At 39.3% G+C, this 14921-nt stretch overlaps 1 protein-coding gene across 1 annotated transcript in view; it reads right to left on the bottom strand.

The window, feature by feature from the left end:
* MNAT1 (MNAT1 component of CDK activating kinase) overlaps positions 1–14921 on the bottom strand; it is a 95953-nt gene that overhangs the window by 60211 nt on the left and 20821 nt on the right. The window contains exon 6 of the mRNA XM_009644619.2: positions 11055–11180. Within this exon, the coding sequence (XP_009642914.1) occupies positions 11055–11180 (126 nt within the window). The remainder of the gene's footprint in view (positions 1–11054; positions 11181–14921) is intronic.

The raw sequence follows: 14921 nt of genomic DNA, 5'->3' as shown, positions 1-14921 counted from the left end.
GTCCCTCCCCTTACGGCGGGGGGGGGGGGGAAGGACCCCATGACCTCTCCAGACCCCCACCCAGTCCTGTGGTTATACAATTCCACAAACACCCACTGCAATTTTGGCACCAAAGCTTCTCATTTTATTAATTTTTCTTCCCCAACTTAAAATTCCACCCTTACAGAGGAACTCTGTCCGCTCTCTTTTTTTATATCATCTCTATCAAGACATAATGAGACCACTTATACTCACCTTTAGACAAGCTATTTATTTCTGTTTCACCCTAGCACTACTTTCTGGTATGTTTAAACAGAGCATCAAGCAGCACTATTTAACAACTTTTTGCATTGAAAGTGTGGTTCAATAACTTTGCACTGCTCATTTAGCACAAACTCTAATATTTAACATTTATGATGTTTGCAACTCTTAGCCAAAGCATAGCATCAAAAGAGCATATATGCACTAAATTGTATCTTGTTAAAAAGAACAGCAGCACTGAAAAAAGTTATATTGGAACAATCTATAAATGTGTTTACATTATATGAATGATTTGCTGTTCCTTCACAAGGCATGTAGGAAGTCAGCACTTCTCAAATGTGTAAAGTATTTCCATGTGCTTAAAGCATGATCTTTCCAAAACAAACAATGATTGAGAAATTTTTTATTATTCTTTATTTCCCTGCCAGCTGTTTTTTTGGACTCTCAGCCACCTTCTTTCTTTCAGTCAGATCTCTCCTTATTGCTCACAGTAACACCTACTCAAGCAATAGCACATTCAGAGCTATAACACTCAGAAATAGGAAGATCTCAGGCTGATTTAAATGGCATTTTCCTTAGATCACTTTACAACATGTCTTTGTGCTATCGTAGCTAGTGGCAGGTCTGGCTGTTGCTTAGGATGGAATTTGGTCATCCTACATTAGGACCTAAAGCCCAGTTCCTGCTGCTCTGTCACAGCGCCCGCTGCCATATGGGCAGGGGAGCCGACGACAGCCTGGCTGAACCCCTCCAGTAGCCTCTTCCCTAGGAAAGAGCCTACCAGCCTTACCCTATGCAGCATCTTCCTGTGGGACCAAACCAATGCACTGCATGACACAGATGTACTTCTGAAATGTGATAGTAAAGAGTCCAGCAAGCAAGCTCTTGGGCAACTCCATAAATCAAACAGGAGATTTAAAAAAAAAAAAAAAATCAAACAAAACTAAAAAAAAAATAAAGAAAATATAAAAAAAAGAAAACCCCAAAAAAATCAAACCATAATAACAGTTACATTCCAAAAAGTGACAGCTAAAGGGTAGATCTGCTCCACTGCTGGCTACAGCCACTTTACTAATAAGTACATTTGTCTCGCTGTTCACTCCCATACAATTAACAGTGTTGGCACTATTTCATTTACTAAATTCCAGTCATTACCGCTGTGCAAACTTATGGGCCTAATTTGTATTTATACTAATATGTGTATATAAACATGTGCTGCTTTAACCATGTAAAGGAGCCTTAAAGCAAATGAAGAAATATTTATTCTAACACAACAGTATAAGAGAGCCCAACCATAAAACAGAATCAGGTCAAGCAGTTCTGATTATGTCTGTCCAACGAACACTTTCATTACAATGATGGCATCTTTCCTAAGGCATTCCAGACAGAAATCCTGCAAAGATACATGGGGAGATGTAGAACTGCATTTTCAAAATCCAGTCTCCTTTCCCAAGGCCAGCATTGTATAAGTGAGGGGAGGAGAAGTGACAAATACTGTCATTTACTTTGGTTTTTTTTCCCAAAACCATTTCTTACCTACATTAGGAAAAACATTCATTAAGTCGACATAATGTGCTTAATGTTTATGCACTTTGATATAACAGTAATTACTTAGTAAAGCTAGAACCCAATTAAATATTTTAGACTTCAGTCTGTGGGCTGGAGTGCACAGGAAGCATTCTGATGATAGATCACTTAAATAAAGTTTATCTGGCATACACTTCAAAACCAGAGCTCAAAAACTTCAAGCACAGTTCTGCATGTATGTGCTTGACTCTTAACAAAACAGCTTTATTTAAATAGAGGGCTAGAGACTTAGTACGACAAATATATTTACTATTGTTAATCATTCTCCATCATGCTACTCGGAAGTTGCAGGCATATTGTATACATAATCCTAGGAGATTTAAGCAAGTAGTATGCAGGTCACAGGACTCTAGATCACTTAAATCCAGCACGTTAGCCCTAAAGTGGATTCTATCAGTCAGCATTTTTGGTGTCCCTTAGTTCACTCATTTGAATTCCGTGCCCACGTATTGTCAGAGATAGTGAAGATCCAGCAGCCACAATTTCTTTTCCCTTTTTGCTTTTCAGAAACAGGCATCCTTCTCAGCAGATCAATGCAATGCTCTTTGTTAAAAACAAGATACTGTTATTGATGACAAAAATTCAAAGCTAAAGCAAGATGTAGTTCTTACCAGGAAATATATTCTTGCTAAGAATTGTAAGAGGGAGCTTAGCAAGTGCAGAATCCCACTTGCAGAGTTGGTGTTACAGGGCTACGTGCACCTGCTCTCCAAACACGCAGCCCCTGTGAATCTCCGCTCCAGGGAAGCTGCTTGGCCAGCGGTGCTGGTTCTCCGAGCATCTTCATCCAGAGACCTGCTGGAAAGCGCTGTGGCTCCCCCCTCACTGGCACGTTTGGGTTTCATCTGCAATGGGACTCTGCTTCACAGGACTGACAGCCAGCCCAGCATATCCCAGCACTTGAGCTGGGATGCAGCCGTCACACACACAGATGCCAAGGCTGCAAGGGCAATGCAGCAGCCTCACAGTATAGATTCAGCCAGACTCCTGCTGGAAGACTAGATTTTTACCTTTTTTTACCTTTTAAATTTCACCTTTACATGCATGCTCTCCGAAACAAGTAAGTCTATTCCGAGAGGACATATACATCTAAACACACTACTTCCTCTTGAAAATAAGTGTTGTGATTTTGTTGTGATTCTAAACTGCAAAGTGTTGTGAAAAGGGAAATATTCCACCCAGCTGCAAAAAACAAATATGCATACTATGAGCCAAATGAAGATTAAAAACAAGACACCAGTTAAACTTAGACTGGCATACATCTCAGAAATCAATTCCATCTGAAGTGTTTCAGCCTGAAGATAGCCCAGCTGGGCTAACAGTGAAGGAAGGAAATAGGCTTGATTTTTTTATTTATTTATGTTTTAACTTTAGGCAAATACTAAAAGCACTTAGAAAAAAAAAAACAAAACAAAACAAAAACAAACCCACCCACACACCACCACACCAAAACCAACAAACCAACCAACCAAACCAGAGCAGTAAGAATTGGCAAAGCTAGGCTGGAAGGCTGAAAAGGTTGCCAGTCACACAGGCAGGGTGGCAAGGCACTCTTGGGACCTGCAGCATAGTTGCAGTCTAAACCGTAGAGCAACATGCAGCTCCCTTACCTCAGCGTACCTGGCATATGTCTAAGCAACTTTGAAGGAGTACAGTTGATTAAAAAGGTATTTTGACAGACTTCTTTGCATTTGGAACAGGATTTTGGATAATTGCTCCACAAGCTATAAAAGAAACAGACTGAAAAACAGGAGCAGCCACTGAGCAGTTTTTTGCACAGGAAGCAATATTGTAGGAAAAGGCAATAATGAAGAACAGTTAATTTGACCTGAGCTGATGAGGTCAACGTTTTAAAAGAAATAGCTTCACATAACGCAAAATAAAAATGTTATTTCCCATTAGAATAATACTGCAAGTGTAACGCTGCACAAAATCTATTCCCTAGCAGTTGTTATGCTCAGCTTAGTGGTAACGTGCATTCCTGAGGTGTCCTAGACATCCTGTGTCTGACACAGATCCATTCCTCTGAAATATTGATTTGTCTGCTCCCTCCTGCAAGCTCTGGCTGCTTCAGACTGCACATTGCTCTCCCCAGCATTCAGCTACTACAGGAAGCATTCTGATGATAGATCACTTAAATAAAGTTTATCTGGCATACACTTCAAAACCAGAGCTCAAAAACTTCAAGCACAGTTCTGCATGTATGTGCTTGACTCTTAACAAAACAGCTTTATTTAAATAGAGGGCTAGAGACTTAGTACGACAAATATATTTACTATTGTTAATCATTCTCCATCATGCTACTCGGAAGTTGCAGGCATATTGTATACATAATCCTAGGAGATTTAAGCAAGTAGTATGCAGGTCACAGGACTCTAGATCACTTAAATCCAGCACGTTAGCCCTAAAGTGGATTCTATCAGTCAGCATTTTTGGTGTCCCTTAGTTCACTCATTTGAATTCCGTGCCCACGTATTGTCAGAGATAGTGAAGATCCAGCAGCCACAATTTCTTTTCCCTTTTTGCTTTTCAGAAACAGGCATCCTTCTCAGCAGATCAATGCAATGCTCTTTGTTAAAAACAAGATACTGTTATTGATGACAAAAATTCAAAGCTAAAGCAAGATGTAGTTCTTACCAGGAAATATATTCTTGCTAAGAATTGTAAGAGGGAGCTTAGCAAGTGCAGAATCCCACTTGCAGAGTTGGTGTTACAGGGCTACGTGCACCTGCTCTCCAAACACGCAGCCCCTGTGAATCTCCGCTCCAGGGAAGCTGCTTGGCCAGCGGTGCTGGTTCTCCGAGCATCTTCATCCAGAGACCTGCTGGAAAGCGCTGTGGCTCCCCCCTCACTGGCACGTTTGGGTTTCATCTGCAATGGGACTCTGCTTCACAGGACTGACAGCCAGCCCAGCATATCCCAGCACTTGAGCTGGGATGCAGCCGTCACACACACAGATGCCAAGGCTGCAAGGGCAATGCAGCAGCCTCACAGTATAGATTCAGCCAGACTCCTGCTGGAAGACTAGATTTTTACCTTTTTTTACCTTTTAAATTTCACCTTTACATGCATGCTCTCCGAAACAAGTAAGTCTATTCCGAGAGGACATATACATCTAAACACACTACTTCCTCTTGAAAATAAGTGTTGTGATTTTGTTGTGATTCTAAACTGCAAAGTGTTGTGAAAAGGGAAATATTCCACCCAGCTGCAAAAAACAAATGTGCATACTATGAGCCAAATGAAGATTAAAAACAAGACACCAGTTAAACTTAGACTGGCATACATCTCAGAAATCAATTCCATCTGAAGTGTTTCAGCCTGAAGATAGCCCAGCTGGGCTAACAGTGAAGGAAGGAAATAGGCTTGATTTTTTTATTTATTTATGTTTTAACTTTAGGCAAATACTAAAAGCACTTAGAAAAAAAAAAACAAAACAAAACAAAAACAAACCCACCCACACACCACCACACCAAAACCAACAAACCAACCAACCAAACCAGAGCAGTAAGAATTGGCAAAGCTAGGCTGGAAGGCTGAAAAGGTTGCCAGTCACACAGGCAGGGTGGCAAGGCACTCTTGGGACCTGCAGCATAGTTGCAGTCTAAACCGTAGAGCAACATGCAGCTCCCTTACCTCAGCGTACCTGGCATATGTCTAAGCAACTTTGAAGGAGTACAGTTGATTAAAAAGGTATTTTGACAGACTTCTTTGCATTTGGAACAGGATTTTGGATAATTGCTCCGCAAGCTATAAAAGAAACAGACTGAAAAACAGGAGCAGCCACTGAGCAGTTTTTTGCACAGGAAGCAATATTGTAGGAAAAGGCAATAATGAAGAACAGTTAATTTGACCTGAGCTGATGAGGTCAACGTTTTAAAAGAAATAGCTCCACATAACGCAAAATAAAAATGTTATTTCCCATTAGAATAATACTGCAAGTGTAACGCTGCACAAAATCTATTCCCTAGCAGTTGTTATGCTCAGCTTAGTGGTAACGTGCATTCCTGAGGTGTCCTAGACATCCTGTGTCTGACACAGATCCATTCCTCTGAAATATTGATTTGTCTGCTCCCTCCTGCAAGCTCTGGCTGCTTCAGACTGCACATTGCTCTCCCCAGCATTCAGCTACTAACGGCCTGGAACTACAAGAACTGGAATAAAATCCTGGTAATATTCAGACACATTGAAAGTTAAACATAACATTGCTGCTGCTATTTGGACAGGGAAGCAGAAGCTGAAGCAGATATTTCACTCTTAATTCGCTGCCATTCAGGGGTGCTGTTGACAGGAGATGAAGCCCGGCTCAGCGGAAGAGACACGAGGTTAGGAATTTAGTAGTGCTGGATCCTATTCCTCCTTCCAGCACTGCTTGGCTGTCTAATCCTGGGCGGGTACATCCCCTCCGGGCATCTGGTTCCCCTCCCTCCCTGACACATCTATTTAAACTGCAAATTCAGAGGGATAGTGACCATCCTGGTAATGACGAAGCACATACACCACTCTGCACTAATATTTCTATTAATAAATATTCCCACTGCTATTAAGTAATAAAACAAAAAGCATTATAGACATTGAATGGTCAATGATGCATTATATTCGTTCTGAGGTATTTGGGTATAAAATGTAAAAGGCAAACTCTCCCAAGTGGTAGCAGGCCAGAGGACACCTATGTTCTTTTCCTGCATATTTGGGCAATCCAATTAGAGGTAATTGAGTTTTTAACTACATGAAATTACTTCAAGAATACCATCACCAGAGGCTAAGTTTCCTGGGAGGCTGGGGGAAGTAGCAAAGAAACATTATAAAACTGGAAGGAACAGAAAAGGGACAGGGCATGCAGCCTGAAACGTGCTGAAGAGAGCATGCAGCTGAGCCAGTCTAGGGCATTCATATTTTCTTACAAACATGTAAATAGCTGGGCTGCACACTCAAAGGTGTTCGTGTTCCCAGTTCAATATATCCACACCTCTACACGTTTAACCACAATGCTAACATAAAGCACAAATCTACAAGCACCAAAAGGCTCTTACAGTCCTGTAAACACCGGAGACAAAAAAAAGCCTAAATTACCGTAATGAAATTAATTCCTGTTTTTTGCCATTCATGTGCAATGTATATGAGCACCTCTTTTACACGTCAAAATTAACTTCACATTAAAGCCACCTCCCAACCAGAAATGGTCACTATGTTCACCAAGAAAGAGAAGAACAGTTTTATAGCCAGACCTTGGATTTGTTTTGCACACCCTGATAAGTCCTAGAAATGTCATTCATTTATGACAGCCTTTGCTCTTTTTGATGGCTATTGAAATCTAAAGTACAAGCATTGACAGGCAATAGTATTTTTAGAGCTACACTACTGCAACAATTAAGATTGCTACAGTTTCTTTTGGGGCTTTACACTGATTTGAGATTAGATTTAATAAGACTTTTAAATATCTATATATGCTGAAAGTGTATTTCTTGATATGATGAACATGATAAGCAGAAAACTCTGAAGCACTTTCTCCCCCCACTTAGAGACAAATCAAACTGATTGATTAGGAAGGTATACTTTGTGCATAGAAGATGTAATTTAAAGAAATAAAATTTAAAAGTTCATGAGCAGACTGCAAATAAAAACCAGCTTCCACTTGAAAGGAGCAAAAACCCCCCAATTTAACAGAAGGAAAATGAAGGAGACCCTATGCCCATAAGCTAATTGTCTGTCTTGTGCTATAGGGGATGCTCTTGCTTAGCTTACAAGTGCAAGAAACTCCCTCCTCCCCCTGCAAGCACAGGAACTCCACAGCACTAATATGACACCTTAAATGAGCCAACTTCCTTGAGCATTGCCCAGAAGACTAGAACAGGCATGCCTCTTAATTCAAAAACCCAGAAACATGTCCAATTATCAGTCAGGCTGAAGAACATCTCTGACCAAGACCATACCAGGAAAAACACTCATGTTCAAGCTGGGGGGGGAAAAAAAAAAAAAAAAAAAAAAAAAGATGTGGATTGCCACAACTGGCATATTTTTATAGCCTTTGTGTAAACACAAGCTCCAGATTAGCCAGCATCTCAGCTAGCTTTGTCTGGATTCCCTTCTTTTGAAACAAAATTAAGGAAAACACCTGCCAGAAAAGGTCAGTGGCCAAACTATTAGGAAAAAATAAAAGCACAGAGGAAGGACGTACATAGTGAATCATTAAATGTGTACTGCCGAAACTAACAGCAAGCACAAACCAGACTTTTCACAGGAACTATACTTAATTTGCAGAACTGTTGAGCCAAACAGAGCATTAATTAGAACTGTATTTTTTAAGGAATTCTCAGTACTCCCCCTAGAGCTGCCCCCACCAGTATCAGTGGTGTGAACCCCATGGCTTAGAGAGGAACAGAGCTAAAGCAACTATAGAGTGCTGCCCTTGAAGGGTAGCACAACAAAAGCTCTACCTATTTCAGGTGTGCACCTATGTGAAATGAATGGACTGAGCATCTCCAGTTTTTAGAAAAACACTCAACCTGGAAAATAAGCATGTTACCAGGTGAGTGCCCAGGTGGGAATTCACCTTACGCTGTCACTAGAATACACTGTCATGGATCATCAACCACACCAAAGCATGTACAATTAGTTTTTACAAAACTAACTCCATTCTGAGCTAAACAATTTGCATTTGACTACAGTAATTTTCCAAGACGCATCCTAATCTGAAATCATCAAGAATTAAAGAGATTTCATTGCATTCTAGAGTCAATTTTAACAGTGAGGCAAATTAACTACTGCAACATTGTGTGTTAACTTTGGTTCTAAGTAGGAACTGAAGGAACAAATAAGACCTAATTTGTTTAACTAAGGTTACTGGTTCTTGCTACATTTGCTGTTGCACTGTTCAGATTTGGCATGTTCTGTGTTAAGGAGGTACGTACTATAAATTCAGTCATATCTTAACCTTCTCTTAAACTAGAGGCAGAACGCAGTATGAAGCGTATCTTTCTGCCTTTGAATGAACCTTTGTGGCTCCTCTTTGCATTCTTTCTGATTTTTGCATTCAAAATGCAGTTGGCTGAACTCTTCAGTCCCCGAGTCTTCCCGATACTGCATTCAGGAAGAAAAGTCCTTTCCTGCTTATTGCTGTACTTGTCACATACCCAAACCCCCTTACACACACATGCTGCAGCCAAGGATCAAACCGGTTTACTTGCTTAGCTAAACCTCCAAATCCTCTTCACAGAGGCTGTTATTTACTTTTCTATTTATAATTTTGCATTTAGCCATATTAAAACACATTTCATTCAAATGAGGCCAGCTTGTCAAAGCAGCCCTGTAAACTGCCAAGTTGCATGTCGCCCACAGAAATTCAACATATGCTTCCACACTGAACTGTGTCCTAGCAGAACACCCACAGAAATATCCCCATACTGTAGTAACCAACAACTACTTTAGGAATTACAAGTTAGCCAGTTAATTCATTTATTGTCCAGAATCTCAATATTGTTATTAATGTGTAATTTCTATGTAATTCTAAAAATCAATGTCACGTAGTAACTAAATCAAGCACCCTATAAAGAAAATATGGAAACATTCATCTTTCTCAACAAAATCTGTAATTTTATTGCTGTAAAATCTGTTTTGCTTGATGTAATCCATTTTCCATAACTAGTAGTCACCAACTTCAAATACTCCTATCCTTAACTTTATTGGTAACTGTACTTATTTCTATTTTATTTTTTTTTTTGAAGTTGTTCTTTTTTAGTCTAAGACTAAGGTCAGTCAGGGTGAGGTTTTTTGTTCGTTTGTCTAGGACTGAACAAATTAAATTAGTCATCTACTCAACACTTGCTGAACCCTGATAAAGTAATAAAGAGTTATCTAGAGTATCCCTATTATTCCAAACGTGAAGGTTTAAATGTTATGATGCTAGAAATCTCCTCATCCAAGTCTTTCACCATTCCTGGATGAAGTCTACTTAGGGCTGCAGATTTGAAATGTTCACTACCGCATACTGCATTTAATATCCATTTACAAATGCATTAGAAAGTACTTCCATTGTCCTCATCACGTACCATAAGCTTATCTTCTTCCTTTTTCCAGAAGAAAGGCCAACAGCTTTAAGAAATTCTGACAATATATTTTAACAGCAAGAAAAAGTACAGGCATCCAGTTAGAACTTTTTTTTTTTTTTAAAACAGAACAATAAACATTTTTTGCCCACTAGCTTTTCTAAACAAACAGAAAATGTCTCACAAAGCATATCAATCTCCCCAGACTCTTGGATTTTAAAAGAAAAAGGAAGAAGATACGGTCTGTACTACAGGAAAACAAGAAAACAATCTGCACAACTTTGCAAAAGCTGACTCTACTTTTGGAAAAGTAAGCTGCAAATACTTCAACATTGTGAACTCTTTCGGGGGTAACAAGCACAGCACAGATAACCCTGACAAAATAAATTGATTAGTTGATGGGAGACTAGTTTGATGCAAAGGTTTTTGCTTTGTGGACTTCTTGGCTTGTTGAGGAGGGTATAGAGTGTGCTGGTTCAAGACATTGTTTACCATTATCAATTCTAAAATACAAAGTCTAAAAAAATTGCAGAGATTTAAAACAAAACAGGAAACCAGTTAGGTGCAAAAAAGATCAGTAAGTGATGGTGCCACCCCTAACTCCCCCTTCTCCCCGCCCCCCAAAAAAAAACTTTACATTGCCACACACGGGCTGATGCATTCTTGTACCATGTCGTGATAAAGAATAGGAATGCTGACAGATGTTTAGCTGTCACTGTAGCAGTAACACATTTGCAAAAATACTTGTTGCTTCCTAGAATCCAACAACAATGAAACCACTCAGCACCATTTTCTAAATTGTCCGTCTCATACTCACAGGTTATGCTAGTGCTTAAAATAAGTCTGAAGAAAGTGCAGCCTACTCTTGAACTTCCAAAATTTCAACTTCCAGATTTGGTACACAAATGAGAAAAAAATAATTCAAAGTATACCACAGCTTGTCAGGGAAAAAGACATAGCTTGTTTTTTCACAACTATGCAATGAAAGTATTTCATATATTCCAACTAGCAGAATGACGAAAATCTTAGATTAATTCCTAATTACTTATTTAAATGGAATAGAACCGTCCATTTCATATAATATGCAACTCAGGTTTAAAGAACTTCTAAATTTCATATGAGGAAGTCCTCGGTCTTTTGAAAGGCATAAAAAAAAAAAAAAAGGAAAGAAACAAGTCTTACCATTTTGATGCCAGTGGAAAACGTGACTGGTTTGACAGGTTTGGGTTTTTCCAGTTGCATTTCTAGCTGAGTAGATCTGTCTTTATGCTGAGCTAAAAGCAGTGAAGCAGGAAGACTGGAGCTCTCCTGTAAATATATGAGGAACAAATTTGAATGCTAAAACAAAACAAACGTTAATTAACGCTGCATATTCTTCAAAACAGTAAGCTGTGTCTGAAAGGCCATCACTAGCAGAGCAGTGTAATGCTAAGTATCCTCTCTATGAGAGACAGTTCACAGAAAACGATCATTTTCCATAATAAGAAAAAGCTGCAGCAACCTCATAAATCAGAGTAACCTGCAAACAACCATTTTTATAGAATCCACATTAAAGACAATATAACAGGCTCCTTATTCCAACTGGCCAATGCAACTATATTTATTAAAATAAAAAAAATTAGAACTTAATCAGAGAAGGAATAATACCAAGTAGTATAACTTGCATCAGATGTTTATCTAAGACACATTCTTTCTACCAATGAACTCAGACCAGTTTGAAATTGTTTCCCATTAGATTTCACCTGAGGCCGTTTGGAAATGATCCTTGCTCTGCCTTGCACAATGGCACTATTGTAAGTGCAACCAACAGCATATTTATTTTCTCCTTCACCAACTTATTTTTAGGGAAGTCAGCCAATTTTTAAAAAAATATATAAAAAGTAATAAAATGAATAGTTAAGCAAATGAACTACTTAAACTCGCAGAACAGAATGATTATTTACATACATATACGTAACTGCATTCTTAAGAGAGTCAGAAAATTATTGGCCAAGTAGTTTTCTAATAAACTAATGTGACTATCCACACGCACACTGAAATCCTTGAGACTTCCTAGCTAGAGTGACCATAAAGTTGAGAGAAGGGAAGAAATTCAGATGGATTCTCCCTGGGCTGCTCTAGCACAGTACTTCATTCTTAAGGCCCTCAAATGTCACACGTACTTCTGTTTCACAGAACCAAGCAAATACTGAACTATGAATTGTATTTGTTACATGCAAAACCAAACAAACTTTAATAAACAGGACTGTGATTTTTTTATTTTTTTTTTTTAACTTAGAACAGTTCAGGGTAAGAAGCTGGAAGTTTTTAATGCCGCAAGATGCTCATGGTATCCCAGAGAAATCTTCTGAAGTGACCATAAAGAACAGTCATGTTGTACACTGACTTTTCAGATCATTCTTCAGTCCTCTTTCCTCTCTATTTTTTGTTACACTCACTTTGTACTATGACTAGATTGCAAGTGCTAAAAGCAAAAACTTCTCACGTGATGAGATCTGGTCCAGAGTCACAACTACAACAACTAAGGCACAGGATCCTACCCACATTTCTGTGATTAACCGGGAGGAGGGGAGGGAAGAGGTTAAAAACCTAGATTGTAATAAGAGATATCTAATTTCTGTAAAACTGGGAGAGAATTTGGACCACGAATGTACTAGTTTATACTCTGCATCTTCGAAGTGTTGTACATGTCTGTAACCACCATGCAGCAACACATGCTCCTAGCTGTCAGCAGAGTTTAAGGATGTTGGATCCTTCTAATCATCAGATTTAATATGCTGGGGGAGAAGGGAAGAGTGTGAAGCGTTCTCTGGTTCGTTTTGCCCTCTCATATTCCTTAAACATGCACTGCATTTCTAATACAATAACTAAAGGAAGCCAATTTTTCTACCAACTTCTCAAGAGTTCACAAAATGACCAGTAACCAGATTACTCAACTGTGGGAAACCCACACTGTGCCAGCCAGCCACCACATCCGTGATTGTTTGTCCTTTCTAATACGCACACAGCCCTTCTGTTAACTATTAACACATATGAAAGGTCCAATCCTATAAGCATTTATCCATCCTAGCAATTTTCTGTATGGGAAAACAAACTGTCTAACAGTATGAACAGAGTTAGTTATTTGCAAAAAATTTTTGAAAGATTTGTCTCAAAAACCCTGAGGTTCTGGCAAAACTGGGGACACATGATGTCTTTAAGGCACCTTGCCCTTTGCTTGACTCCAAGCTATGCCATGGCCCAGGGAGAGCCTGCCTATTTGCCGTGTGCTGCAATGCCATTTTGCTCACGGCTGGCAAGTACAGGCTCTTGAAGAGGAGGGTGCAAATCCCACAACACAGAAGACCTCTAAGAGCAGATCTATAACCCTCTGTATACAGGTAAGAGAGTTTATACAATAAATAAAGCAAGTGCTTTAATATTTTACTCAGCCCCGATTATCCAAGTCCACAAGGTTAAAAAAAAGCCACTACACATACAACTCTTCCAATATGTAAAATGCATTTGAGACTACAAGCCTAAATTAAAACAAGGTGTTGTGCTTTTAAAGTGACTGGGTTTATTGTAAAATAGGTCACTTACAAGGAAGGTGATATAAAATCTGCTTAATTTAGTACTGGGATGCAAAACAGGCAACAGCCTAGGCAAAGCACCTGATTGCTCTTCCAGTAGCCTGCAACACCTTGCTCACCTTTCCAGCAAGTGACACTGGCCTCCCCCCCCCCTGCTCCCAGCAAAGGACGGGTTCATGGAGCCTCAGGCCCAGGTCCAGTCCTTTCTGTATGACCCACTGAACTCCTCAGGCTGACCAGGGACCAAAGCCTGCCACACAATATTTTAGATACCAAACATTTCTGCACCTTCCTCCCTGCCTGGACTATCTAAACTATAAGCTGTTTGAAGATGGGACAGTATTCTTCTACCCTTTTGTCCCAACTGAGACTTTTACTCAATAAGATAATACTGTAAATAATATATATAAGAAACTGCACATCTCCTCAACCATAAAGATTTAAGCACCAAAGGTAGAATTCTCTTCTTGAAAAGGAAAGACCCACCATCTCTACCTGCACCACGGGGGGGGGGGGCCGGGGGCACAAATCTTGGAAAAAAATGACAAGACCCAGGTTGAGTGAGCTGTAGGTTCCCAATGCCAAGTGATGTATCCAAAAGAGACTGTTCAAAGCCAACAGGTGAAATGTCAGCTTCCCACCTTCCTCTACACTCACAATCCTGCCAGCAGTAGTTTTGCCACTAGTATCACTGTAGCCAAACTTAATCCTTCTTGTTTTAGCACAGTGCCAGCAACCATAGATATAAGAACATTTTTTAATGTAATTCTTTACATTGCTACTGTTTATGCTTGCTTTTGCTGCATTTGTCAATTAAGTTTTACTTACAATCAGCTTCATTCTCAGATTTGCAGCACAGCATTAGAAGGATTTTAGAGACCATAGAAAATGTTTATTTGTTTAACAACTGCTGGTTTTCCAGAGACTTTGTAAGTCATTATACAAACAATTCAGTGCTGGTTTTATAAACCTTTAGTATTACAAAACAAGACTTGGCTCAAATATAAGTTGACAGTGCCCCTTCATAAGCCCAGACACAAGTTAAAATTGCCCTGTTTCCTTCCTTGGCCTTTAAAAAAAAAATCACCTTTCTGTTGTTTTTAGAATACTGAGATACATTTTAATAGCAATACATATGCAATCACAGTTCAAACTACCTATTTTGGTCATGTTTTAAGGATTATTTATAACCATTCTTTCTTCAAGCCATCTGGTGAAGTAGGTTTCCAGTAAAACCAACTGCTGCATAAAAAAATAAAAAAACAAACCCAACCACAAACCAAACACTAAACAAAAATACACACCACCACTGGTCATTGGTCTCCAGTAAATTAAAGGTGTGTTTTAGAACAGTATTGAAAGAAGTGAGAAACCAGATCAAAATCCCTATTCTGAGCCGTTAAATTCAAGTTCATAGTGGATTTTTTTACTAATTGATCCACCACTCAAACTATTCCCAACTGTGTGGATTGGAAGC

The sequence above is a fragment of the Egretta garzetta genome, unplaced genomic scaffold (assembly GCF_000687185.1).
Source record: "Egretta garzetta isolate BGI_Z169 unplaced genomic scaffold, ASM68718v1 scaffold858, whole genome shotgun sequence".
Classification (NCBI taxonomy): Eukaryota; Metazoa; Chordata; class Aves; order Pelecaniformes; family Ardeidae; genus Egretta; species Egretta garzetta.
This window is presented reverse-complemented; position numbering and strand designations above follow the sequence as displayed.